Source organism: Cebidichthys violaceus, unplaced genomic scaffold (assembly GCF_023349555.1).
Source record: "Cebidichthys violaceus isolate CVI_PGR_0920_01 unplaced genomic scaffold, fCebVio1.0.p SCAF_47, whole genome shotgun sequence".
NCBI classification, from domain to species: Eukaryota; Metazoa; Chordata; class Actinopteri; order Perciformes; family Stichaeidae; genus Cebidichthys; species Cebidichthys violaceus.
Genome location: NW_027176672.1, coordinates 1,986,630 through 2,014,392, shown reverse-complemented (window position 1 = coordinate 2,014,392; position 27,763 = coordinate 1,986,630). Strand labels below are relative to the sequence as shown.

General features: G+C 42.8%; 4 protein-coding genes across 7 annotated transcripts in view; 1 reads left to right on the top strand and 3 right to left on the bottom strand.

Moving 5' to 3' along the window:
• Positions 1-227: 227 nt before the first annotated feature.
• LOC137886963 (glucose-6-phosphate 1-dehydrogenase) lies at positions 228-8,684 on the bottom strand. 2 transcript variants are annotated; one of them, XM_068729698.1, is made up of 13 exons: positions 8,648-8,684; positions 6,585-6,703; positions 4,146-4,183; positions 3,921-4,029; positions 3,303-3,520; positions 3,029-3,187; positions 2,668-2,793; positions 2,445-2,538; positions 2,176-2,362; positions 1,855-2,090; positions 1,633-1,709; positions 1,362-1,454; positions 228-1,271 (listed from the first exon to the last, which is right to left on the bottom strand). In XM_068729698.1, the coding sequence occupies exons 1-13, from the start codon at positions 8,667-8,669 to the stop codon at positions 1,181-1,183; spliced, it is 1,569 nt and encodes a 522-aa protein (XP_068585799.1). In that variant the 5' UTR covers positions 8,670-8,684; the 3' UTR covers positions 228-1,180. The 2 variants fall into 2 exon arrangements, with proteins under 2 accessions (XP_068585799.1, XP_068585800.1); XM_068729699.1 differs by lacking the exon at positions 8,648-8,684 and adding an exon at positions 8,481-8,607.
• A 183-nt stretch (positions 8,685-8,867) lies between these two features.
• Positions 8,868-16,901, bottom strand: LOC137886960 (polypeptide N-acetylgalactosaminyltransferase 6-like). The gene is made up of 12 exons (XM_068729693.1): positions 16,796-16,901; positions 15,366-15,458; positions 14,816-15,264; positions 14,037-14,209; positions 13,015-13,164; positions 12,481-12,715; positions 11,758-11,875; positions 11,472-11,672; positions 11,234-11,365; positions 11,012-11,104; positions 10,476-10,625; positions 8,868-10,300 (listed from the first exon to the last, which is right to left on the bottom strand). The coding sequence occupies exons 3-12, from the start codon at positions 15,229-15,231 to the stop codon at positions 10,187-10,189; spliced, it is 1,782 nt and encodes a 593-aa protein (XP_068585794.1). The 5' UTR covers positions 15,232-15,264; positions 15,366-15,458; positions 16,796-16,901; the 3' UTR covers positions 8,868-10,186.
• LOC137886981 (sperm microtubule inner protein 11) lies at positions 16,306-19,074 on the top strand. Of its 2 annotated transcripts, XM_068729722.1 has the most exons (5): positions 16,306-16,378; positions 17,508-17,628; positions 18,270-18,431; positions 18,541-18,664; positions 18,753-19,074. In XM_068729722.1, exons 2-5 carry the CDS (start codon positions 17,538-17,540, stop codon positions 18,799-18,801), a joined length of 426 nt encoding a protein of 141 aa, XP_068585823.1. In that variant the 5' UTR covers positions 16,306-16,378; positions 17,508-17,537; the 3' UTR covers positions 18,802-19,074. The 2 variants fall into 2 exon arrangements, with proteins under 2 accessions (XP_068585823.1, XP_068585824.1); XM_068729723.1 differs by lacking the exon at positions 16,306-16,378 and having other exon boundaries at positions 17,418-17,628.
• Positions 19,075-19,606: 532 nt separating this feature from the next.
• LOC137886951 (adenylate cyclase type 6-like) overlaps positions 19,607-27,763 on the bottom strand; it is a 28,766-nt gene continuing 20,609 nt past the window's right edge. For both annotated transcript variants that reach the window (XM_068729679.1, XM_068729681.1), the window contains 17 exons: positions 27,582-27,740; positions 27,287-27,428; positions 27,045-27,173; positions 26,932-26,960; positions 26,701-26,848; positions 26,440-26,537; positions 26,229-26,316; positions 26,010-26,126; positions 25,754-25,912; positions 25,438-25,613; positions 24,979-25,005; positions 24,849-24,878; positions 24,619-24,751; positions 24,101-24,364; positions 23,768-23,972; positions 23,533-23,657; positions 19,607-23,014 (listed from right to left, as the gene is read on the bottom strand). In XM_068729679.1, coding sequence (XP_068585780.1) covers positions 22,886-23,014; positions 23,533-23,657; positions 23,768-23,972; positions 24,101-24,364; positions 24,619-24,751; positions 24,849-24,878; positions 24,979-25,005; positions 25,438-25,613; positions 25,754-25,912; positions 26,010-26,126; positions 26,229-26,316; positions 26,440-26,537; positions 26,701-26,848; positions 26,932-26,960; positions 27,045-27,173; positions 27,287-27,428; positions 27,582-27,740 — 2,158 coding nt within the window. In that variant the 3' untranslated portion in view covers positions 19,607-22,885. The remainder of the gene's footprint in view (positions 23,015-23,532; positions 23,658-23,767; positions 23,973-24,100; positions 24,365-24,618; positions 24,752-24,848; positions 24,879-24,978; positions 25,006-25,437; positions 25,614-25,753; positions 25,913-26,009; positions 26,127-26,228; positions 26,317-26,439; positions 26,538-26,700; positions 26,849-26,931; positions 26,961-27,044; positions 27,174-27,286; positions 27,429-27,581; positions 27,741-27,763) is intronic.

Sequence of the window (27,763 nt, the reverse complement as noted above, 5' to 3'; positions counted from 1 at the left end):
ATATCACACCCAGGTTTCTGACTGCAGGTTTGACATTTGAGGACAAGGGCTTCCTCAATAACTCATATGCCAATTATGCCAATTTCACACAAATGTCTGACAGCATAAAATGATGAATGGATGACATCATCTGCATCTTGACTGGTTGACAGAGGCAGTAAATCTAGTGAACGTTGTAGAAATGAAAGAAGCTACGACAATAAAAACCACAGAGCATGAAACGCGTCAACAGAGAAGCAAAGCCAGTTTATTCATTACAAGAAGTGGAAACGCAGCTAGCTTTACATTGTGCAGTTAACAGCAGTATTCAGTACATAGACATTCACTGTTGACCTGTGGTAGACGCACCGCTGCTGTCTGAATATCTTGAAATGTGGAAATAAACATCAGCAGCTTAAATAAACATGTAAACAAAAAAAAGGGAATGGAGCTCAGAAGAAGGCTACTAAAGACAGAGCGCTCGTTCACAACGACTCTTAATTAAGACTATTCCAGTTTGAATGCTTCGAAGAGAAAAAGTGCCCACATCGTCTATCTAGCTTAAAGGAGGCAGACAGAGAGTAAGTAAAGTCGTAAAAAGAAACTCCGCTAAGTGTGATTAATAACTGCAGTCAAAGCATAATGGTATTACAATCACGATGGTTATTAAGAGTGACGGCTGGTGAACAATGGCTCCCGTTGTTCCCTCGTCTCCGCTGTGTTCAGTGACCGTCTTTGGTACAGTGACTGAGCGTGACTCAGCTCGAGTGTTCTGTTGTTGCTCTGCTATTGTTATTCAGTTATTCCATTTACCATCCAGACATGGAGCGAGTTCATCAGACCTGTGTTGTGCGTTTGTTCACTGATTTTATTTTGTTCACTCTCCAACTGAATTGGTCCCACCTCTCAAATATAAAACATGGAAAGTTGCTGTGAATGTATTTTTTTTTTTTTTTTTTTAAAACCCCAAGAAGAAGCCCATGATGACAGCATGAATAGATCATTATCTTTTGAATGTCTGATGAACTGGTTCCAAGGAATAATTGCCATCCCTGAGAAATGATAGCTTGTTTCTGCTACAGCGATGGATCCACATGGTGGAAACTCCTCCTTTCCCCTAAAGACACCGGAGCAGTGAAACGTGACACTGCTCACTTACTGCTGCTGCTATCCTACCTCTCCTCCCTCATCGCATCACAGTTCACAATCTGTGAGGGTTGACCCATTTGTAAGTGCCTTCGTAGCGAAATCCGACTTTCTTTGCCAGGTCGTCTGCTTCGGTCGGGCCCCGGCTGACAAAAAGAACGTGAAACGATCACAGTCAACACTCTGTATTCAAAACCCTTTTTCCAATTGAAGGAATACTGAACAACATTTCCTACCTTCCATATTTGTAAGAAAGAGGTTTGGGCTTCTCTCTGTCTATGTGATGAAGAAGAGGAGTGAAGATCCTCCATGCTTCCCTTAGCTCATCGCTGCAAAGACAAACAAGTCAGCGTGCGGTGCAGGACGTCACAGCTGTATGCAAGGTTTTAACAAACAGTCAACAGCAGAGAAAAGATGCACTGTGTCGCCATCTAGTGCGAAGAACTGGTAGGTTTAGTTTACATGCAGTAACATGAGACGACACTAGTGGAAAAACAAAAGACACACCTGCGTACAAAGTGCATCTGACTCCCACAGAAGACGTCCAGGATGAGACGCTCGTAGGCGTCTGGAAGCTTCACATCCTGCAAACAAGACGCGCATTTTAAATCGTTTCTTTCTTAATTTAAAAAACATTCGGCTAAGAAACTAGAGACCCGATACAGATAGCTACTTTCCTTGTAATGCTATGTATAAAATCACTTGCTCTATGCATAAACTTGAACATGCCTTGTATCTACTCTTGTAGGTGAGGTCCAGCTCGGTTTCCTCAGGGCTGAAGTAGACGCCGGGCTTCTTGCTCATCATCTTGGCATAGACGGCCTCGTTGGGCTGCACGCGTACCACGAGCTCATTCCTGCGACACTGGTTTCCGAAAATGTCCCCCGGGACGTCTGTGAACTGCAGCCGCACCTCAGCTTTCCTCTCGTTCAGTGCTTTTCCACAGCGAAGGATGAAAGGAACACCTGGAGGAGCGAAAGGTTTTAATGCCGAAGCCTTAGGAAAGAGAACAGGAGAACGTGACATCAGTGTGGATCGCGGTGCGTTTACCGTCCCAGCGTTCGTTGTGCACATAAAGTACAGCGGTGGTGAAGGTGGCCTGAGTGGATCCTTTAGGAACTGTGGGATCATCGAGATAACCCAGTTTGGCGTCTCCCTCCCCCTCTGGATTCCCCACATACTGACCCAGCACCACGTCAGATATGGACACCGGAGTGATGCACTTCAGCACCTTCACCTACAAGACAAACGTGAATCATGTGCAGCAGTGTTTGAGGAGGCGTTGAGAGGCGAGGGTCTCTGGGAGGCGATTGTTGTACCTTTTCATCCCTGACATCATCAGAGCTGGTGGAAGCTGGTTTCTCCATGGCCACCAGGCAGAGCATCTGGAGCAAGTGGTTCTGCATGACATCACTGGTCGGGGGGGGGGGGGGGGGGGGGGGGGGGGGGCAAAGGGAACAAACAGGTGGTCACACGAAAGACGGAGAGGAGGATGAGGACCGCTGTGATCATCGTCATAAAACATAAAAAAATAAAACTCACCGGATGATGCCAAAATCATCAAAGTAGCCTCCTCGTCCCTGAGTCCCAAACGGTTCTTTAAAGGTGAGAACAACGCAGGCCACGCTGTCCCGGTTCCAGATCGGCCCGAAGATTCGGTTCCCAAACCTGCAATGACCGTCACATTATTGTGACACACACACAGAGACAGAGACAGGTCCTGTTAATTCCCGCTGAGAAAGACCCTCCCCTAGTGGGAAAAGACTGCCGTTCGTGACAACATGCATAAACAATCTCAACAAACGTGTTGAGACTTTCTTCCTCTACACACGTTCACAATATCCCCATTCAATGAGGAAACGCGCTCAATGAAGCGTCCTTATCGGACCGATGCTTTCCTCACCTGAGCACCATGAGGTTCTGCACCATCTCCTTGCCCAGATAGTGATCTATACGGTAGATTTGGTCCTCGGTGAAGAGCGAGGAGAGGTGAGTGGACAGCTCCTCGGAGCTCTGAAGGTCGTGTCCAAACGGCTTCTCTACGATCACCCTGGTCCAGCCCCTACACACACACACACACACACACACACACACACACACACACACACTCTTGTTTTAGAGAGGTGTTGCTTTAACTGTATCATTTTGGAGGATGTAGGTTGCAGCAGTGTACTGACTTGGTGCTCATACAGCGGTGCTTGATGTTCTTGGCGACGTCGTGGTAGACGGTGGGCGGCAGCGCCAGGTAGAAGAGACGGTTTGCCTCGGGTCCTCCGGGGAGAGACGCGATGTGCGTGTCGAGTTTGGAGAAGGAACTCTCGTCAGCATATTTCCCGCTGATGTACGTGTTCCTCCTGAAGAAGGCCGACAACCGCTCCGCGTCTTTATCCGTCACCTGGGTCAGAGGGTGGGAACATTTACACAACCACGGATTAAATAAGGAGGTTTTGAAAAAAGACTTAGTTCGGCCACTTGGGGGCAGCAGAACCGAACCGTTAACGCAACACTGACATATCGTCACCTTTTAAGTTCACGCGGCAAAACTCGTAAACAACTCAGCTAAACAATAAGCTTAAACTCACTATAAAGCTCTGTAAAGCTGCAGATTAAGGTGATAAATCTCTGTAGGTTCATCATCGCTTTAAGGATTAATGGCAGATGGACCTAAAGACATTATTCTCTTGCTTTGAAAGGTTTTTATTTACAAAGTTGCGTATTATTTTTGCTACCGTCTGCTCTGAATTCCTCCATCTCCCCTCAGATCTGTTGGTTGCGTCTCAAAAGTGCAGTTTTACCTTCAGGTACGGCAAGCAAGAAGTCCGAATGGCATCAACGGTCAGGTCGGAGCGAGCAAAGCCCACGAAATAGGTCTGCTCAGGGAGGAGGCCGTCTCTGAACAGCCACCTGGGAGAGAGCAGAGAGACACACGAGTCAAACTTCAGAAGCTGCCGTCCATCAGAAGAAGAGGCATTCCTCAGACTCGGCTTTGGGCTTTTCACTGGGGTCAGAGGTTCGCTCACCATAGAGTTGGGTAGATCTTCTTCTTAGCCAGATCCCCCTAAAAAAAAAAAAAAAAAGGTGCAAACACACAATCACAAATATGATTTCACCAAATAAACATAGGTCACAACACACACTCATGAGGTGTGGATGCCGTGTTTGGTTTTACGGTGCACCGTATTTAACCACTTTGTCAGAGGGCTCATTTCGTTTTTTCCATGACACACGCTGCTGCAGCGCCACAGGTCACACGGTCTGGCAACAGGTAAGTAGGCAGCTTTGGCTTATTTTAGGGATTGCGCCACTTCAGTAATCCCACTGAGAGTAATTGACAACCAGCGGCAGACTGTGTGGAGACAAAAGACGATCCCTGGTGCCAAAAGGAATCATGTTGAAGAACCTGTTGCTTAGTGGTTTCACTACGAGATGAGTACGACAGAAGGAAGTGAGACATCTGAGATGAGCCTCAGATCAATACAAGGAGAAGACAGGACCGGCCATTACAAGTCAACTTAAATTAAATAACTGCAGATGAGAAGAACTGAACAGAAAAGTGTCTTTAGTGTCACACTGAGGTTAAGAGGTTGGTCATTCATTTGGTGTGGTATGAACAAAGTCATAACACAACACAAGCAGAGGACAAACCTGTTGAACAAACCTTTCATATCATCATGCAGCTGCAGCGCCAGAACCATTGAAATAGTATCAGTGAGTAAATGTTTGATAGTGTGGCGTGACTGTAAGTTAACGCTTGATGATAAACATGAAAAGGTATCTCGCCATTCTCTCTCTCTCACACACACACACACACACACACACACACACACACACACACACACACACACACACACACACACACACACACTACTTCCTATGCCAGTGAAAGAAAAAAGCTGACCGTCAGTGACACTGCAAAAAAAAGAAAGAAAGAAAGAAAGAAAGAACTCATTCCCCAACTGAGCAAACAGAGAAAGAAGGACACCGAAAAATGCAATATGCAGGCAGACTAGAAGTTCTAGTTTGAGCATTGAGAAGCATTAATATGACAGCAAACAACTACTTATAATCTAAAGATACAGTCAGGAGTAATGTTTCACCGGAGAGAGAAGCGTCACAACCACGAGTCAAACACTGTGGGTCGTTGTTAGAATAATGGTTCATCTGTGGCTTTAATAAAGCATTGCAATGCTTCTACAGCAGATATGCAGCTGGGGTAGTAGTTGTTGTTGAGTATTATTTGTCACGCATGACTTTAACACTGTGCGACGGTAAAGCAGCAGACATGTCACCTGATTCGTCTCAATATTAATGAAGGCACACAGAACGATTCACATCTGTAATTTGCGATTTTTAGATTTTTTTCAAAAGCACACAAATTGTGGAAAAGTGTAAGAAAAAAAGAAAGAAAAAAAAAAATCCACAAATATATAAACAAACTGCTCAGTCCTCGCCATGTTGAGAGCCGTGTGGAGTCAATCGGTGTGCTTTGAATTCCATATAAAGAAGCTTTAAACTCATAGAAAGTGATGAATGAGTAGGAGACACGTTTGGACGGTCGGGTAGAGAAGAAGAAGAAGAATCGTAAACTGTAACGAAGACACAAGGAAACAGTTCTAAAACCGCCTGAAATGATTTTAGTTCCTCAACTCGACACCTGACCAGAATGACGAAATAGTAAAAGAGTAAAAAAGTTAAAAAAAAGGACATTTGTTACCACATTATATGATCGATCGACTTATTATTCTATTTATTTTAGCAGTAAAGGAAATGAATTATGTCTGTGAGATTGAAAGTCACAAACTTGGTTGACTTATTCTTTGTAAAATAACACAATTCAACTAAAACGTTTGAATTTCTCACTGTCTTTAATCAAATGAAAGCTGTTATACACATATTTCATATTATAAGTTATCGCGTGTGTGTGTGACTACAATAAACAGATCCATTTGAGGGGTGTGTTACCTTTAAGAGATATGATTTACACACTGTTGAAAAGAGGAACCGTGAGGTTTCTCTGTCTCCGTGTTGGACTTTTGAAAGCTTAGATGAGAAGCTCGGTGTGGCGCTTGTTTGCATAAGATTGGTGAAATCAGTTTCAACAGTTCCTTAATCACACACACACACACACACACACACACACACACACACACACACACACACACACACACACACACACACACACACACACACACACACACACACACACACACACACGTGCAATTATTGCAGTACTCATTCGTTGTAATTACAACAAGTGTTGCCTAAGAGGCCTGAACTGTAGATGTACATAGAGAATAGTTACATGCTCCTGGTTGGTCCTAAAAGATGAATTCATATTTTTAAAATCACGCAGTACATTTTTTAGGATTAAGACCATTTCATTTTATTTCTCAAGTGTTGCAGCATATTTAATTCATCCACTGACTAGCTGTGGACTCCCCTCCCCTCCCTGCTCTCACCGACGCTCCCATGATGATGAAGATGTGAGCGGACTGATCGAACTCTTTATCTTCATGCAGCTCCTTCCTCAGCTCCCCAAACACCTCCGACCGAGAGAGGGGAAGGTTGCTCATTTTCTCTAAAAAGCAGAAGAAAAAAAAAACAGTAAATAATGATTAACCAAAGTTCTTCTACATGTTAAACCAACATCGGGGAGACAAATACAGACAGTACCCTGCTGATACAGAACGTACCAGTGTGGCAGATGATTCAATAAAGAGAGAAACGGGAGGAAGTCTGGGAGTCGTTGAGTCATATGTGAATAGAATGGATCTTTGCTCCTGGCTGGTTGAACCTGAATATCTTTAGATAATCGTTGCAGTTCAGGCGAAGCAGAGTCAAAGTCCGCACTGCCATTTTCATACTAACTGAATGGTACTTAAATGATTGTGTGATTGTCCAAGATGAAAAGACAGAAAACTAATCAACAAGTCTGATATTCAAATCTTTGTTTAAGTGGGTTTTTCAAGCAAAAGATCCAAACGTTCACTGGTTTTAGCCTCACAAATGTGAGGATTTTCAGCATTTCCTGTTTTGTTTTTTTAAATTGTAAATTGAATATCTTTCACTTTCTCAGAATTGGGTCACCATTTTCTCATATTTTAAAAACACATATGTATTGTTTCAAGTCATTTTTGGTGGCATTTCCTGGTTTCTTTTATCTTCTATGAAAAATATTTAGAAAAATGTCCAATTATTAACATTTAGTGGTTAATAGAAAACATAATAGTCAGATTAATCAATAATGAAAATAATCGTTACCGGCAGAAACCAGTGGATGCCTGAAACCACGGTATCATTTTCTCTGTATACTATATTATAATGAGGACCTCTGCACTACTTTTTAAGTCTTCAATCTTCTTTATTTGCATGTTCTTTTTTCTTTACATTGTTGTCATTTTCATTGACCAGCCCTGTAACATGTATTGTTGCACATATGCCAAATAAAGACGAGATTAAACTCTTAAAACACAGCATTATTTGTTTTAGCTGTAAAGTAGGCTGTGTGAGACTTTTACTACTGGGCCAAGAGGAAAAGACACACTGGCGTTGGTCCATTACTTCCTCCATTAACCAACAATTAAAAGATAAGGAGCAAGATTTTTGGCAGAGATAATAAAGCAGGATTTCCTCGTGAATCACGGCAACAATGAGCCTCATCAGGAAGTACTTCTTCACTGATTTCAACACAAACGGCAATTTAGCGGGTGAAGCGTTTCCTTTAACTACGACTGCGTAAAAAATGGACAAATCTGCAACGCATTCCTGAAACGCACAAATAACAGCAATCAACAGTCACGTGAGCTTACAGATGAACATCATCCCCGGCATTAACATAAACAACACTCAGAAGCACAGCACGTGTATTTCCTGTCGGACCACTGCCACTAGCTCCCAGACTTAGCCCGACACACAACAAACTATAATGATATTAGTCGAATCCTCCACATAATCCCGTATTTAGAGGGCTAAACGCTACGCTGGATACGTTCGGATAAACACCTCAAGATAACGAGGGCTGACATGTTGCTGCTCATCATGTTAGCTCCCAACATCCAGGCTGAAACAGCTCACAATATGCTGCTATTTTAACCACATTACGTTACTTTTTTTTCCCCCCGTTCTCGCTGACTGCATGCTGGGCTAACTAAAACTAAAAACCGCTCTGTCATCATGCCCTTAACATGTTCATGCGTTGAACATGACGGACTTGACGAGCGACACAATTCAAAAACTTCCGCTCCGCAGCTAGCAAAACAGCAGCTAGCTTGAAACCAACATTAGCCTATATACGCACGCGACAGTGACTAACGGTTATAAGTTAGCGCTATAGAAGTGAATCTCCTGCTACTCACGGATCCGTCAACGGGCAGTTTAAGCGTCAAACCGTGGACTGACAGCGTCGTACCAGAGGCGTCACAGTAAACTCACTCCCTCAGACAGAGTCCTGCCTACTTCCCTGTTTAAGTGACAAAGAGGAAACGGAGAGGGTTCTTTTTTATTGGTTTGGGGAGAAACTCACCAGCGCTCGCTCGAGTCCCCATCGCGCGTCCGATCAAGTGACGTCATCGACTCGGCCGATGGGCGTGGTTTGACACTACGACCCCCCCTCACGCTCACGCACACACACACGCGCGCGCAACACACCGCCAATAATGGAAAACCAGACAGGTGGAATGTGTTTCATTCTTCTCAACAATGATGATGAAACAACAAAACAAAAAAAGGAGCAAGAGGAAAAATGAACAATTGTTTTGTTTAATCTTTGAACACAACCTCTCAGTCACTATGTTTCCTGATTACAAGAAACATTTAATACATAAATAAGAACATTGAAAGAAAATGATAGATGTTTTAAAGGAAAATGCTGGTGATCATTTATTCATTTATTTTATATGTACAGTTTAAAACCGTACCAGATCATAGCTTCAAGATCATTTGCATCTGTAGTTCCCTGGCAGGTCAAAACCAGGAAAGCACGATAACAAACGGTACAAGGTAAAGACAAAATACAAAGATATACAAAAAAAGAACACACAAGACACACAATACATACAAATACACGTTTAAAACTGACAAACAATAGGCCTTATCTATTGTGACCATTTCCTGACCATTTTACCACCATCACCTTATATTATCTTGATTTATGTTGAAGAGAGATATTAGATGAATCACATTTTTGTTTGATGCATGTGTTATTGAAAACATACACATTTTAAATACTTTATAAATGAACCCAAATGCATACATTTAGGGAGAGTTCACAGGGTGTTTTCCCCCTCTTAACAGTAAAACAATAAGAATCCACGTTAGCCGTTCATATTAGATTAAATGTTATAGTTTAAAATGATCAGAATAATACAGACTTTCCGGCTTTCTCATGTGGCTTAAAGGTGAACTGCAGATATAAATATTCAAGAAAAAACTAAGGAAGAAGTTGGCTAACAATGTGGCTCATTGAAGTGTTTTAAATAGAAATATGATTAAGCTTTGGCTACAGAAGTAATAGCCAGTAGTTGTAGGATCATTGTTGTTTTTGGTCTTTTAAAGGAATTTGTTGACCTTAAGACAAATATGAAATATCACTCATCCTTTAGTTATTGGTCAGTGTAATGATTCCTCCTGTTGATACTAGCAGTGATTATTACCCTTCTAATGAAACTCCTCACTCTGTGCAAAACATGCCTTCTAAAGTTCAGGTGAAGCTAATATGAGTTAACCAAAACCTGAGGGCGTTTTCCAAAAAGTCACAAGATTCCCTCTTTGTGTTTAGAGCTGTGGCAGAGGGATATCACAAAAGGCCGTATCTATGAAAGATGTCACTTGATTAGATTGGTTGACTGCTGAAGGCTCCTGTTAGCTTTGGCTGAACTTTAACCGTGGATTCATTCCCCATCTTTCGCACTTGAGCTGCGCTGCGAAGGCTTCCTTTACAGCCAGTATGAACAGCTACAGGGACGAACAACTCTTTCAATATACATACGAGCACGTCAGAATTGTGTTAAGAGGAAAACAAAAAAATTAAAGTTAAATGTCCACAAATATAGAAATCCTCGAGTCAGATGAAGGCCCAGCTTTGGTTGACTTGGCTGGAGTTGCAGGCGGTCATAATCAGGTTTCCTCCTGACGCTGTCAAACACTTCCCAGATGACAGGTTCTTCAGATTCTTTGTCTGTAAACAACAACAACAATGTAAACTGTAAGAGCATCGCGTTCAGATTAAGAAACTGTGAAACAACCTCAGAGATAGAGAGACAGCATGAGGAAGCGGGGAAGTATTTCCCTTGCGCAGCTTGTCGTAACATGAGTTGCTGCAGAGTTTGAGCCGATGTAGAAATGCGTCGTACCTTCGTGTGGACCCACACTTGCTGGGGCGCCGCTGTGGTCACTTTACCCTTCAAGCGACAGACTTTAAGAGACACGCGAGCTCCTCCATGTAAACACAGCGCATTGCTGACGCTGAGCCGTACCTCCCTCTGGGACGTGTACTCGAAATACTACAAAGACACATAGAACAAATGGGTTAAATAATCCATAATCGTGTTATTTTAATAAACTGTATAGTAGTTGTTCTATGTTCATCAAAACACAGAGATTCACAGCCGTTTTGCTTGCAAGCCCCTAAAATGAAGTAAACTTGTGACTTGTGCTCATCACAGGATATTAACTCAGTTTTGGAAACAGTTTCAGTGATTATTCGGTCGTATAATGCTGCGTTTTAAGAATTTTTAGGGTCCTGAAGGGCTGAAAGTATCACACATTTGAAACAAGAATCTGAAAAATGAATATCATTTTGTGTAACAGAACACCCCCCCCCCCCCCCCCCCAAGATTGTTCTGACCCACCAGGTTTAGAGGCACTGATCAAAGATAAGTTAGCGTACCTCTGCTACATGACATCTTAAACCTCGAACAAGCTCCCAATTTTTTTCTGTCTTCTTCACATCCAGGCAGGACTTCCAACCAACGTTTTCCAACTGCACAAAAAAAAAATAATGACACAGTAACTGGACAGCCAACAGTCTGGAAGTTTCCGAAGTTTTTCCAAACGCAAACATTCCATTGAAGATGATACTGAAATGTTGGTAGATTATTAAGTATTTCACCCGTCCGTATTTCACCGGCGTGATGTCGGGCACATAGGCCTCTGGGTAAATGTTGGTCAGGTACCACGTGAAGTTCTTGCACTTCAATCTCTCCCTGAGTTCACGACGTTCAGAAACATCTCCGAATGAATTCTGAGGGGAAAATGACGACGGTGAAGCACGGCCTCCATCATCATCATCATAAACATAATGTGACTAACTTCCCGGCTCATGAATATACCGTGCCTTTTGTACGAACCTGCTTAAAAAGGGAATCAGCCTGTCTGTTTGAACGATAGAAGACCGATTTGTAGTCGTCCATCCAGACCTCAGCCAGCCGGACCAGGTTGCGAGTGATCACCGAGGTACTTCCGGGGTAGGTGTGTGGGCTCATTTTGCGGAAAATGTGCCCCACAACAGAGCAAGGAACGATCTCAAGCTGACCTCCACATTGCCAGACCTGCAGTAGAGAGGACTGGAGCTGTTAACATGCTAAAAGCATATACATATACAGTATATATTATAAATCATTGACAACTTCTTACCCTGAAGGACATTTCCAGATTCTCACCTCCCCAGAACTCCATCTGGTCATCGTAAGTCCCGATGTGCTGGAAGTATGATTTAGATATAGAGAACAGGCCACCGGCAAAAGTAGGAGTTCTACAGAACCAGACGCAAAGCAATCAAAACCAATCTCCATAACTGACGTCATCTCAATGATTAGTTTGGTAAAAACGCTTATTTGCTTTCTTTCAGAGAGTTAGGGGAGAAAATCGAACCCTAAAAAAACCCCCCCAAAAGATAGCTAGCTTAGCATAAAGACTGGGATCAAGGGGAAACAGCTAGCCTGGCTCTGTCTAAAGGACTCACTAAAACAATATCTTGTTTGTTTAATTCATTTAAAAACCAAAAGTGTAAAAATGAAATGTTACCGCTTCCGGCCAAGAAATACTCCTTCATATAAATCTTGTAACTTTTAATTTTAACTTCATTTCAGGCGTAAAAAATTATTTTAAATCAGCTCATTTGTTTACCAGGAAGGTAAAACTTATCAACACATTTCAAGGCAATATTGTGAAATGAACTATGAACATGACTGATTGTCATCACTCCAGTCGTCCAGTTTGCATGATTGTCAATACAACTACAAGTATTTGATGCAGATTGCATTAAAATAATCATTATACTTAAGAGGATACAAAGAGCATTGTGCCGCTTATAGAGATGCTTTTTAAAATCAGCATGCATGTATATCTCATATCTACCTGATGGGACGTGTCTCATTCATCCTTCCCTTCGCCTCCTTTTCGGGGACGTACTCCCATCCAAAATGGAGCCTCCAGTCAAAATTCCCTCGATTGTAATACTGTGGGTCGGGGATCGGCTTTGTGAACTTTAGGTCATGCGGGTTAATAGAGTTGATATCCGGGCTCACCACTGCGGCAGGCTGCTCTGCTATCCGAGCTAGAAGAGGCTCCAGCCATCCGGGGAAGCATTCACCTGCATGGGGACGTAGAAGACAGGAGCCACGTTTGTCTGTCAGTAAAAAATTTTGTTTTCACAATCAGAGGTGTAGCTAGGGAGTCATTGGTGGAATGTGATGGCTGAATCCATGCACGCAAAATGGTGGCAAGCATTGCATTATGGGTAGGGCTGCGTATTCACATGATGGGTGTCAAATGAGGTAGGAAAAAAGGTGCTTCAGTACTGGTATTGGTATCACTTTAAAGGTACTGGTGTTGGTACTGGTACCACCATTTATTTTAGATGACACCCGGCCCTAAATGTGGAGCACATACAGTGTGAATCCAGGAAGGTGAGGACCTCTCCGTGTGCGGCCTGCACTCCCATCAGTCTGGCTGTGATCAAGCCTTTCCTCTCCCTCTGACGCAAAACGCGCACTATGTTCAGCTGCCGCACGTAGTCATCCAGAGGAGCCTTCAGGTGATCTAGAGAGAGAGAGCAGGCAAGTACATTATAGGGGGAGGAGACATGTTAGGTAAGGCAGGTAGTGTACAGGGGGTTTCAGAGCTTTTTAGCTGGAAACAGCTTCCTGCTGCGACTGATGATGACGGGACAGTAAAACCAAAGCAAAGAGCTGAACGATGCTTTAATGCTCCACAGAGCTGAGAGAAGCTGCAGGCGATAATTCTCAGGGGCTCACCGCTATAAGTGACCCATTTTAAGTGATTGTGTGATGCATTGCTATATTAATATTAATCAAAGCCGCTTTAAGTAAAAATACTTGTAGTGTGTCCATTTTATCTGCTAGTTACAGTACTTTACTTACAGTAATACTACATAAGGAATTTAGGACTAAGAAAACAATATCATGTCCTACCAAAATCATGCTCATTATTACTCATTATTACTTATTTTACTACATGTATCTTAATTGTTTTGTTATTCTATAAGGCAGTGGTGTTAGAGTTACTTCTTATACACCTTTTATTTATTACTCTTGTTTTATTCTTGTGTTTTTGTAATTTAATATTACTTCTATAATTTAGTATTATTTGTATAGACTTGATATTTACAACTCTATTGTTTTATATATTTTTCTTATTCTTCCGTTGTAATTTTTTATCAATCTCTGCCACAATAATTTTCTGCAGGATTGATTAAGTAAAAATCGTATTTTATAATATGACACAAAAAGTACAGATTCAATTTATTTTACTTTTACTTCAAGTGAAGGACTTCCTCCACCACTGATATACAGTGAATGAAAAGTGTAATATGTTTGTAGAGATCAGTGATACAGTGATACAATCAGTCTACTCATTTGGATGAGATGCACATCGACCGTGAAGACACTCACTATCCGTGCTGGCGTCATCCACCAGTAAGATCTCTGTGAGCAGGGCTGCGGGAGCCGTGTGCAAGACGCTGTAGACCGTCCTCAGCAGGGTGGACCAGGCCTCATTGTGAAACACGATGATCACGCTGGTGGTCGGGAGGCCGGGACAACGAGGAAACCTCTGTTCCGAGCATCTGTCAGAGCCAAACTGAAAGTTAACAGCTGTCAGATTTGTAACTGGATGTGCACTAGTGTTGAAAAGTTTGGGATCACAGCGCAGTCAGATTTTAGGTTGTAGAAAGTCCTCTTTTTAAAAAAGATGCTGTTTTTCATGAAGGCTTTGTTTCGTACATGGAGAACAATCAGACTTACAGTTGAAAGGACCGAGAGAGACAAAGATATCTCTGAGAAACAGTTGCATAAGAATAGAAGAGTCATTAGAAGAAACTGAAAGCTCAGCATTAAAATGTGTGCAGATTTAAATAGGAACAGGTTTCTGCTTCAGTCAAGTGCGCATTAATGCCTAATAAGCTGTAATTAACCGGCGTGTTGCTTTAGCAAAGCTATTCTTCACACTATTCTAGGGTTAGCACTATTGGAATTGGATTAGGGAATATAAAATGAACATGCATGGTCTAACAAATCACAGTGCTAACCACTGAGTAGACCGAGGATGGAAAAACACGGCTTCCCAAACCATCAACATCAACGTCGCAGGTGATTCCAAACTTTTGAACGGCAGAATCATAAGTCAGCGTCAGTGACCTTCTGCTGAGATAATGACCGACGGGCGCGCTCACTGTGGATGCCGCGTGTCTTCACCCAGATCTCGGTGCAGGGAGATCCGGTCACTGGCAAACTGGTTGAACTGGTTCTTAGCAAACCCATCTAATTTCTCTCTACGTTCCTCGGGAGTCCGTGGACGTATCGCAAACGGTTTGCCGCCAGCACCTGGCGCCCCGGGATCTTGGGGAGGCCTCGGCAGGTGAGGCCTGAGCTCCTCTTCGGAGTAAAAGCCAGGTCGACAAGTAAGACCTGGCGAGGCGTCGACGGGCCTGAGGGTGGGTCCTCTGAGTCGCACCGCACCCGTCACAGGTGGGTGTGGCGGTTGTGGAAATGCTGTGTTGGTAATGTAGTAATTAATAAAAAGGATGACCGGCAAGATGAAAGCTGCAACCTGAACTGCAAAGGCGTGTCGACCGTAAAACAACCGCATGGTGCACGGGGGAAGGACGGACCTAAAACAAAGCTGGAAAGAGACCAAATAAAACAAATTAATACAGAAAGCATAACAAATCTTTATGAAAGCAATGCATCTGAAATCTCTGAAGTGATACTATAGTACTATACCTGCAGGAAGTTTTTTTAAGTTCTTGCCGGTACTACAGCTCAAACCTTCATCATTTCATGTCGTCCTCCTTCCGCCCCCAGCTTCAATCGTCCCTGAACACATGCATTCAAATATATTAACGCTTATATAATGTGTTGCAAATAGTTATTCGACCCTCATCCTGCAAACTGGGCTTCCTACTAACCCAGAAGTTGTTGTTTCTTTCCTTTGTTGTTGTTTTGAGGAGAAATAAATTAGCTATGATAGTTTATTACAGTTTATTCTGTTTATTCAGACCGTAGTGAGTTATATGTAGTATGTGTTTTATGTAACAGGGATGAGGGTTAAATGGTGAGAGTGCCACAGGATAATCTGAGAATATTGACAAGACTTTAAAAATTGTAAACAATTAGTTTTAATTAAGTTTGAAGAAAATTACAACTAGATACATCGACAGAACTTGAACAGCGTACAGACACTCTCTGTGTAAAGGAAGTAGTGATTCACTCAGTTATGCAGAGGTGCATAAGTTGAATAGCTTGTTTGACCTGCTGTCCGTGTTGTCGTTATAACACTGAATAACTCGACTCATTACGTCTGTTTCAACAAACAACTGCCTGCCTGTCCAGAACCCACAGCACCCGGTATCACATAAGAATGTTCCGTTTGTTAGCAACTAGAAAAAGAGAGCAAGCACGGATTACTAACACACCCACACTGGAACAATTAGGAAGCAATTACTGAACACAACTAGAACCCGCCGCTCACAGTGCGCTGACAATGGTGCATTCACGTGCATACTGCGCTCATGAATTTTAAGTTGTAATGTAGAAACGACATGGATGCTACAAAGAAGATGCGTTGTACTCTTGTACTCTTGTTTCCACTTAAGGGGGCGTTCACGTAAATGTCATCGGTGGGGAACAGATTTTTCCGATTATTACGAAGAATTTGAACCTCGCAAAGTTAATGAAAGTAAAAATTTACGAATAAACAGACACACAGAACCGAAAACACGACCTTCTTGGTGGAGGTAACTAACTTTGTGTTAATCTAACGTTTGCAGATGTGTTTTCTTGTTGGAATGCGGCCATGAAGGGGTTGTTGTATTTGGGTATTTGGCTCTGAGTACTGACACCACAGTACCGGACCGGACCGGACTCCTTTCACCGCTGCTCACGTGTAATAGCCATGACAAATGTGCTTGAGACACGTTACATTTACATTGTTCTATTATGTACATTTTTCTTTCAAATAACGCAGAAACCAGCATGCTGCTTGTTGATAATACAAAGTTTTAGCAAAGACAGCATGCAGAGAATTACTCAAATAATAAGGAGAGGAAATGTTTTATGTCGTAAAAGGTACAAATTAAGAAAACATTGTTAAATTTGACATTAAATCTCTTTAAAATTGTTTTTTTTGTAATGTTTCTGGATCAGTTACTTACTGTATTTTGGCTGCAGATGAACGAGCTCTTCCTCCTGTGCTCAGGTAGTTTTATTTCCTCATGAAGAGAAATCTGTTTCTTGTTTTTTATACAAGCCTTTATGGCACAGCGGTGGTGTTTTCCGTCAACACAGTCAAGCGACTGATCAAACCAGTTTAAACGCCGGCGTAGTGTGTCGTAGAGTGTCGTTAACCTATTCAACGTGTGCGTTTTCTAATAGAACCGGAGTGGTGTGGATGTAGCCTAAATCTTACGTGATTGTGAACTGAATGAACAGCTGCAGTAAGCAAAGACACACTACATCGTTATTCACATGAATGTTACGATTTCTAGGGGACATGGAGGGGAAACAAAATAAATGAAGCAAAATATACATTTAAAAAAAATGTACATTTTAAAAAATGTAAATGAAAAAATCTTGTAAATAAAGTCTAAAAACAAGAAACAACAAAAAAAACAAAAGAGTGACGAAAACGTGTGCTATCTATTGTTTCTTTCCGTTTTATATGTTTGTTTATTTGTGTATTTATTTATATTTTAGTTCTTCAACGTTTACCTCAAATGACACAGCGGGTGGGCGGGCTGCTTGTTGCCACGTGCTTGTTGTCACGGTGACGCCTGGACCAAAAGTTGTGATTTATCTACACGCTGTTTGTCTCTCCGTCTGTCTGTCTCTCCGTCTGTCTGTCTCTTTCCGTGTCTCGTTTGCAAGCTTGTTCTATCGGAGTTATTGGACCGCATCATGGCCTTCTTCGGGGTCACACACCTGGGCTATCAAAGCCCAACAGGTGATAAGATGATCGTGAATCCCGGAGCAGCGACTCATCCTCGGGGTAAGAGGAGCCGGACTTGTTGACCTGTACGGAGCCTTAATCACAGCATGTTGTCGACTTTAACCCAACTGAAATGATTCTCATTTAATTTGCTTTATTTAATCAGATAGTCTCAAGATCTCTTTTTCAAGATAGAACTGAAAAGAACATGTAATTAGCTTAGAATCTGAGGTACTTGTACTTTATTCGAGTATTTCCATTTCATGCTACTTCATACTACTAACGTTACTCCATTACATTTTGTTGGCAAAGATTGTACTTTTTTCACTGCATATTTGCAAAGATTGTACTTTTTTCACTGCATATTTGATAGATTTAGTTCCTATTCATATTATATATTTTGTATAAATCAACTAACGACTTATGATATATCATTATACGTTAAGCTACCAGTATATCAAATGGTTATAATTAACCCCAGCTGCAACATTAAAGTGATGTCCACATTAATGCATGACTAATTATAATCCGGTAACATGATATGAATATATATATATATATATATATATATATATATATATATATATATATATATAAAATTCTAAAATGGGCCATTCTGCACAATAAGCACATACTTATACTTTTTGTAATTTCTCATTTGGGACTATTATCTTCAACTATAGTAACATATCTCTATACAGATGGTGGGACCATCAGACCGGGACCGTCTCCGTCTCTTCCAGAGCCCCAGGGACCCCTCAGGTGTACAGACACGTGCAACGTTTACCCCTACAGCGCTGGCATACACCAAGGGAGCCACGAGCGATACAAAGAGATGGTCAAACGGGTTCAAACACCCAGATGTGAGTGGACACAGAGAAGAGACGTTAACGGTCGGATTGGACCTTGTGTAGGATCTAAATGGCAGCTGTATTCCTGGTGACCGGTGTCTTGTCTGCTCTCGTTGTCCAGCCCCTAACCAGCTGTACGTGACGCCTCTGACGGAGAACCAGCAGTATGGGTGGATGCTGTCCAGGAGTCCTGAGCCATGGACTCAGGTCAAACGGTTCCCCCGAAAGAACAGTGAGATGACAAAGTATAGGGAACATTTCCAAATCTCATATTCATTTTTTTCCCCCACATCTGAGGTAGATGTAAGTGTAATCCATGTGTTGCTTTCACAGGTTTGTTAAAGAAATGTCAGCAGCTAACCGGGAGTTCAGCCTGTTCTGACAGCCGCTCTTCTTCAGTTATTAGTTATGTGATTAAACTGGTAACAGATTCACAGTTTTCCACTAATATTCTGTTTTCTTGTATATATCTAGGCTGTTCGTCTTAACCTTTTCAGCTCAGAACGTTTCTTGAGGAAGCGTGGACGTGTGAACACAAATAATCCCAAAAACTAAATACCACTTTTATATATTAGGTCAATTTGACATAAATGATAAGATAAGAAGCCATCTTGCCACCTCTCAAAGGGTTCAGATCTACAGTAGGCACCACTGTAGAGGGTGGAGCTGTGATGCCCTCTAGAGGAGATCAGAATAATTACTTCTGAACTTTGGGAGATAATGTGGAGAGTTGCTCAGGAACACTCAAAGGAAGCATGTTTTCATTATCCCTCCTGAAGAAGTACTTCACAGATATGTCAGAGCAGAGGGATTGGATCCTGAAGGGGGCCTTGATGGATACAGGCTGGTTTCATCAGGGAGACGCAGGAAGTCAAAGGATATCAGGACATTCTCTGGCTGCTTTTGAACACTGGCTCTGACCCCTCAAACTGCATCAAATGTCCCAAAAATGACTTAATGGGATGTCATCAAGTGGCAGATTAGTGTGTCAAAAATAAAAAAAACAAGGCTGTTACTTACCATAACTTGTCTGTAGATGGTGCAAAGTGGCACTCAGTGATACTGCAGCTCTGCAGCTGGACAGTAATGGTTTAGTCTGGTCTCTGGTGCTTTCCATCAGTGACAGTGTCCTTGTTTTGTTGGCCACTTAGCTAGTGGTCCGACCCCCCCCCCCCCCCCCCCCGATGAGTCTGCAACAAAGCCTGACGTATTAACCAGTCTGCTTATTTCACAATAAATAAAAAAAAATGGCAGCTGGTGAACAAGGCATCTCTTTTTTTTTTTTATGTTTCTTACAATTTCTGTCATCTAATTTTGAGAATATCTTTGTTTGCAGGCTTGAGTCGAAACTATAAATAAATTATAATCTGTGCAATAACTGTGGTTATTAAGTATGTGAATATTGACAAAGTAAACCACTTAATTCTTAAAATATACCATATATAAGTTATTGTGTAATGTATGACGGGCCTGTTCCTTTAAGTCACAGGTTATATGTGGTACAACTAACAACATTAGTAAATACATGAACATGCAAAACAGCCATTGATTTTTTTTTATTATTTTTTTTCTTCAAGGGGAAATGTTATTTTTCTCTTTGTCATAGTCTTCACCTCTTCTCGTCCTTCAACACCCCCCCCCCCCCCCTTTCAACTCCTCCAACTCTGGGAAAACACAAATGAAACAGAAACAAAGAGGGAAGGATTCACCAGGCCTGAGCAAAACACTGTTTCAGTAGTATGGGGACGACCTCCCGCTCCTGTCCCCCCCCCCCCCCCCCCCCAAAAAAGAAAGAAAACGTTCCAAGAGTTAACAATCAACACAAGTCTATGGACAGCAATAGAAATAGAATACATACAATGCACATTTTTATAAACTCATGTCCATTCTATAAACTCTTTGCTTCATATGAATCCCTCTTCGTTGGTCACAGATAGTTGGTGATCTCTATTACATCACTGTCCTCTGACGCCCCAAAAGGTCAAATATCATCGCACAGGAGGAGGAGGGGGGACCGGTAGCACTGCGTGAGCTGGCTTTGGTACAAACGTGATCAACTGTTGGTTTCGCCATTGTCGAAGTGTGGTCGGAAGAGCTAAATCGGGGGAGGGAGGGTGGGGGTGGGTGGGGGGTGGGGGGGACGATTCTCCCAATTACAAAAAAAGTTGAAGCCGGAGAAACCCGGGGTCGCTGCAACGATGACGTCTACTGGAGATTATTGTCGACGAGCCCTTATCCCTTTTTATGAACACCGGCGGTCCAGGCAGAGCAAGCAGGCACTGTTCCTGTTCACTGATTGTTCTACGATTGGTTTTATTTTAACTTAAGGCAATCAAACTCAGATATTAGTACTTCTACTGAGCGTGGAGGAGGGGGGGGGGGGGACGGGGGGACGGGGAGAGAAACAATACAATAAATATATGTATAGGTTTATTAATTCTGTCCTCTTCACGTAGTGTAACACCAGGGATGTAATCTGTTACTACTGAGGAGTGAATGTGTGGGAGGGAGAGGTCACCTTTAAAGCCTGACTGAGAATTACAATACTGCAGTAGTGGCATAAATAAAATAACAAAAAAAAGCACAGTGAATCATCTGTATATGTGTGTGTGTGTGTGTGTGTGTGTGTGTGTGTGTGTTTACTGCGATGCTTATGTGAGCATACACCACTCGGGTTCCGCTGCAAAGGCAGCTAATGGTTATTACTTACTATACATGATCACACCGTTGAAACACTGCATCGTACGTTAGGACAGAAGAGCAGAATTCATTGGCTGCAGTTGATCAGTTGGTACCAGTGAGCTTGAGCTTTACAACTGGCATTTTACAAGAAAGCGTGCTGGTCTTTGATCCTTCTCATTGGAATGGAATCATCATAATAAGCATAATAATTAATCAGAATCATCATAATAATAATAATAATAATAATAATAACATTAAGAATATACAAATGATGGATACAGAAGTGATACAAAATACCCTACGTTAAAACAAACAAGGAAATAAAAACAAGATACCACAATCAGACATGCTTCAAAGCGGTTATGTTTGGCAAGAAAGCAGTTTTTGTCGTATCATAAAAACCTCACAGTGAAAATAGTTATGCCCCTTCAGGATTACAAAGCACAGTATTCAGTCAAAATCAATATATATATATATATATTTCTTTCCTTCATCTATTTCTTCTTCACAGAAGAATCGGGCTGTGTGGTACCACTGCGTTGGAATCCGAGGTCCCCCCCCCCCCCCCTCCCCTCGATGGCTCTGATTTTAAATTCCTTCATTTCCATTTGCACCAACAAAAAAAACAAACAATACGTCTCTGAAAAGGGAAGGAGCAGCGATGACGATATATACTGTAAGGGCTGAAGACCAGCTGCACTCTGGCTGCTCGAGCTCTAAGGGAACCAATCTGACCTGTGAAGTGAGGATGAAGAGGATCCTAATCCCAGCCGGAGCTACTTCTAGTCCTCGAGAGATACAAAATATAGATTTCAGATATCACCTTCTCATAACATCCGTAGTCGTCTTTATAAGTCATTTTTGTTTACAGGTTGAGGGCAACGTCACGGCTTTAAAAGTTAAAGTTGATCAGCTCTTCGCTGCCTGAATGACAGACAAAAAATAAATTAATTATACATATTTCTATGAAAACAACGAAGCAGCCGGTGCTGCCAGCAGTTGGCCAAAAAGAGACGGGAGGGTTCAGGCCTTCTGCCCCCGGAAAAACACACACAGAGGCGGTGATCATTGCTGACGTTAGCGAGAACATATCAAACATGTCTCGCCTTTGCTTTTAGTAAATACTTTAGTCTTTGGTCAATATATTCCTCTTCAGTTTATACATATATTCATATGCACACAAATATGCATTTACATACACACTTATGTGTAACGTGTAATAAACTGGATATTTGTGCGCGCACGTATTCACACTTTTTCATAAAGGACCTTTTGCACGAAAAACATCGAGATCTAAATAAATAATTAATTCGGAAACAAAAGTATGAGTACCTGTTCATAATTCATGTGAAATTAAAAAAAAAAAAAGAAAAAAGAAAAACAAACAAACCTCAGAGTGAAAATAAAAAGTAGCCTTATGTACAGCGGTAATCTTCTTTTGACACAGGCTAAAAGGCGTTGTTTTAAATAAACAGACTTTGCATCTTTCAAGAAGCCTGAGAGAGAGGCCAAGACATGAGGGACAACACGCGTCCTTCGACGTTGGACGCGAGCCAAAATGGCTGTCAAAACGAGAACATCTTCCTCTCACCAAGAACACTTTCCTTTTTGAAAGTCCTTTCAGAAGTTTTTCTTTTTCCCTCTTTGCTCGGGGATTCAAGTGACGGCGTCTCTCTAGCTCTGTAAGCCAACCGGCTCACACTGCGAGTCCTCGCTCGGTGGCGCTGTGTCTCTGGAAAAAAAAAGAAGCGGGGATCGTCCCGGCATCGCCGCTGCCTCGGCCGCTAACTGCTGGGCGGCCCTTCGTTCAGGAAGTAGGTCGTCATTTCCCCTTTACCTTTGACCTTAACCACCCCCCGATACTCCAGCACGTACCCTTTGTTTGCGAGCACCTGGTAGAGGTCTGTGGTCACCTGGGAGCAAGAACGGCAAAGGGCACATTAATATGAAGCTGTAGAAATATTTAGCAGATCAAATTTTAGGATCATTTATTATTCTCTCGCGGCGTCGTCTTCAATTAGAATGTGACGGTGGAAGGTTACGTATGTCAGCTCAACGGTTTCTCTCGTTTGTTGGGGTAGAAACACAAGCTTCATTCCAAAAATAATGACGCTTATTAAATGATATGTTTCAGCAATGAGGTCATAGTTAGTGGTGGTGTTGTACTGGAGAGCATATAATATATACACCACCTTTAACTACGACCTCAGCAATGAAAATACTTGAACGTACAGATTTACGACAATCAGTAAAAACATTATAAACTTCAGAACGACAGCATTGATGGCTGCCGTATTTGATTGCAATACACAGTACAGGTGTACCTGAATGTAACGTTATTCAAACTTGAAATGTATTAATATTAAATATCAACATTTAATCTGACAGCTTGGCCTTCACTGACGTGTGATAGCTGTTACGTGACACCTACCTGTATGCAGTCAGGCACACCTGTGCTGTCCATACGACTGGCCACATTGACTGTGTTGCCCCAGATATCGTACTGAGGCTTCCGTGCGCCGATGACCCCGGCCACCACCGGTCCAATGTTCAGACCTGGTAATCGAAGAAGACAAAAAGAACGTTTCACTGCGTCAGCGAAGCTGCTACCCGTTTTCCCCCCGTTTGCCATATTGCGATCTCCAAACATCTGAATCTTCGCTTACCTATCTTCATCTGGAAGTTGTTGAAGGAATGCTCGTTGATGTACTTCATCTGCTCCCTCAGTCTCATGGCGTAGTCGGCCAGCGCGATGATGTGCGAGCGGCCCTCTCTGTCGTAGGTGGAGTCATTGAGGCCGGACGCAGCCATGTAGGTGGAGCCGATGGTCTTGATCTTCTCTAGCTGCCTGTACTTGTCTTCACTGATGATCTGAGAACAGATGGCGATCACATTTGTGCAACTTACAACTTCCCTTTTCAAATTAAAGGACCTTGCAAAGCAAAGGTCTCGGGGGACGACGCGCAAGAGCTTTACAAACACGCCTCAGCGAACCGTACCTCGTCAAAGTCGGCAATGATCTCGTTGAGCAGCCGGAGACACTCCACCCCCTCGTTGTTGGCCTCCAGCTCCACGTAGAATTCGGAGAAATTGCTGATGGAGGCGAACATGACGGCCACGCACTCGCAGGACTGGTAGTACAGCTCGTCGTTGCGCCGTTCGCGCGCCAAAAAATGAGCGGCGACGTCCTTAGGCAGGATATTATGGAGGAGGCGACGATTGTAGGCTTGCAGTTCCTCCATCTCTTCCTTCTCCTCTGTGGCCTGGGAGTGAAGGATCTTTATTAGATATATATTATATATATATATATATATATATATATATATATATATATATATATATATATATATATATATAGTGATACAATGTCCGTCAGGGTCGAGGTGTAGAAAAGATTGCAGATATTCTATTAGAAGACATTAATAAACTGTGAGGCAGCTCGATCGTCTTCTGCAGCTTTTGCAGAATTGTGTGTTCACGTGGTCAGATGGCGCCCTCCAGTGGACGCTACACGTACCTGTAGTTTCCACAGGAAGTCGAGGCGTGCGGTAGATTCAACCTGCTGGGCGTGCAGGTACAGTGCCAGGACAAATACTGTGAGGATCACGGGAGTCATGACCCTCAGGGACACTTTGGTCACAACAAATGGGCTGCAGAGGAACGAACACATGGTCACATTGAATGGAGCTTTAAAATGATGGAAGAGGACACAAAAACCTTCAAAAGTAACACTGAAGGTAATCTCACCACTGGTTTGTAGTTTCATTGAAACTGGACCTAAAAGTAAAAACATTGTGGTCAATAGAAATTAAGTAAATAATCATTATAATATGAATTAGATAAAAGTGTTTCTTTTAAGTCAAATTTGAATTCTTACCATTGAGCACTAGTTTCATTTAAATCACTAAAGAGGAAAAAAAAACAACAGAACAAATAATGAAAACTCTTGACATTTAACTAAACTTGAATTTTATATTAAAAGTCATACGTGCTTCAATACCGGTACCAAAACAATACTTTATTAAGACCTTAGTTTAGGGAACATAAGAACGATAAAACACTTTTCATTTAACAAAATATGGCAAACCGCTCAATACAGGGCGGATGAAATAGAAACCCATATTTCATATAAATAGAGTCTAAAGTTGAGGAAGTTGAAAAAGTAAAAAAAAGAAATCGGAACAAGCATTCAATGCCAACTTTCGATAGTCAGGTTTTCAATAAGTATTGAGGTTCAGCCCATGAAGCTGCCTGCTGTAATTCATACAACATTATCCTGTGCCCCCCCACCCCCACCCCCCCATTAGCATTATATTCTCCAGCCTGTGGCACTCACATGGCATTGGCGGTGACAAAGAGGTCTGCGTTGTCGAACAGTGCTACTTGTGGCCACTCCACCAGCAGCAGGAAGGTGAGCTGGATGAGCAGCATGAGGGCCAGCTTCCCTATGCTGCTGATCTGCAGGAACACCGAGCAGGCCAGCAGCGTCAGCAGCACACTGTAGCTGAAGTACTGGAGAGCAGCGTCACAAAGAGGAGGCATTTAATCGACAATAGGGCTCAGAAAAAACACAAATGCAAATGTGACATTTTTCATTTTTGAAAAGGTTCGACCAGTGGCCAACAGTGAAGTTGGTGACACAATGAATTCACCTCAGGAAAAGGGCAGGAGGGGCCGTGGCTAGGACAGATCTCTAGACCCCCTTCAATGGACACATTCAAGCTGCGGATCAAACAGGGCGTCACCAGCGCCGCGGAGGTGTTCAGCTTCTCGGCAACACACTGTGCCAAGCTCACGGTGTCACAGGCAAACTGCAGGGAAGCCAAACACACACACACACACACACACATATTCAGCATGGTTTTCATCATATACGGATATGCTGTCTGCCTGTCTCTTTAATCTTACCATATTAACAAAGGCAGAGATGAAAACGAGGATGATGGTAAATACTCCAACCAGGGTGCTGTTGGTGCGAGACTGGACAATCTTCTTTGAAACAGTCTGCATCGCAGCTGGAAAGAGCTGCAGGAGGGAAAAAACAAATGATTTACACATTAAACAGAAAATACAGCGAATGACGTGCAAAGAGAATATATGTCAGTGTGACTTGGAAACGTGTGATACCTTGATGCAAGAATATATGGCACAAATAAAAAGGATGTTGGCGAGAATGACGAAGATACTGATGTAGATTCCCAGCATGACCGGGGTGCTGCAAGGGAGGAAACACGAACACAGTTATACTCGTTTTACTCAGTCCAGACCAAATGTATTGAACTACAGGTGTGAAAGCAACCTGGAGGATCTACAGTACGTGAATGTTTGAAGTACTCACTGTGGAAAGATAACGATCTGTATGAAGGATATGAAGCAGAATACTAGCAGAGTACACGCAACATAGCCTCCGAAACGATCGTCCACCTTCTTGGAATACTGAGACAGGAAACGGCAGAAGAAGAGAGTCAGACATGAGCAGACGGTAATTACAGCTGGGCAATAATTCAATTTGACGGAACATTATCGTGAGGGAATCATATATCGAGATATACAGTGACGTCGTCTAAATTATAAATACTCGGGGGGTCTCAGTTCAAACCTTTTTCTCCAGGCTAGACGTCTGGAAGGTGAGCAGGAACTTCTTGACGTGGTCTTTTCTTAGCTGGTCAATGCTGCGAGCGTCAATGGCTCTGCCCAGAAACTCATCCACCTCGTCCTCCGGGTTCATGGTCTCCTGAACACCACGGCTGCAAACAGATAAACGTTGTGAATGAAATCGAGTGGAGCAGTGCAGCAGCCTTTCACACGTGTAAACAACAACAACACTCACTTGTCTTTACTGGAGGTCTCATCAATGCCCTGAGGAGGAAAGAGACACAAAATATGACTCTGCTGCAGCTTCTCGATTCAACAGGAAAGGAGTGCGTTGGCGTCGAGTCTCACCATTTGCCTGAAGACTTTGGAGTCTTTGGTCCTGGAGAAGGTTCTGTCGGGGACCCAGCGTGGCATCAGACCCTCATTGGAGTTGGCTCTCGTCCGCTGCATCCTAGCCATCACTGCCTTCTCGTCCTTCTGCTCAGAGGGAAGAACAAACAATTGTAAATGAATGCGACGTAAGTTTTAAAATGCATACATTTATATATATATATATATATAGATTTATTGAGCGGTCGTCGTTCACTGACCCGTTTCTGGCTGCAGCCGAGAACCAAGAAGGTCTCGATGCTGTTGTCCTTCAGGTACGCGTTCCTCTCACCTCCGAAGCCTGGTTCCACCTCATAGTCTCCATTAAGATACTGCAAGGTGGCCTTAGTGATGTGGATCCGCCTACACAAAGTGGGACATGGGGTCTACATTCACTGGTGGGACGGCAGACATTCTTCTGAACAGACCTAGCAGCTCCACAGTTACCCGTACAACATAGGTCTGTTCTTTGCAAAAGTGCGCATGTGATTGTGAACCTGCGTTTATTTCCCTCACCCCGCTTTGCCTCCCGCCTCCATGTGATTGGCCAGCGTGACATCGTTTGACCACACGTCAAACTGCCACTTCCTGAGTCCCAGCACGCCGCAGTGCACTCGCCCGCTGTGAATCCCCACGCGCATGTTAACGTTGACCCCCGTCACCTCGCGCACCAGCCTGTGGACACACGGTCCAGAGAG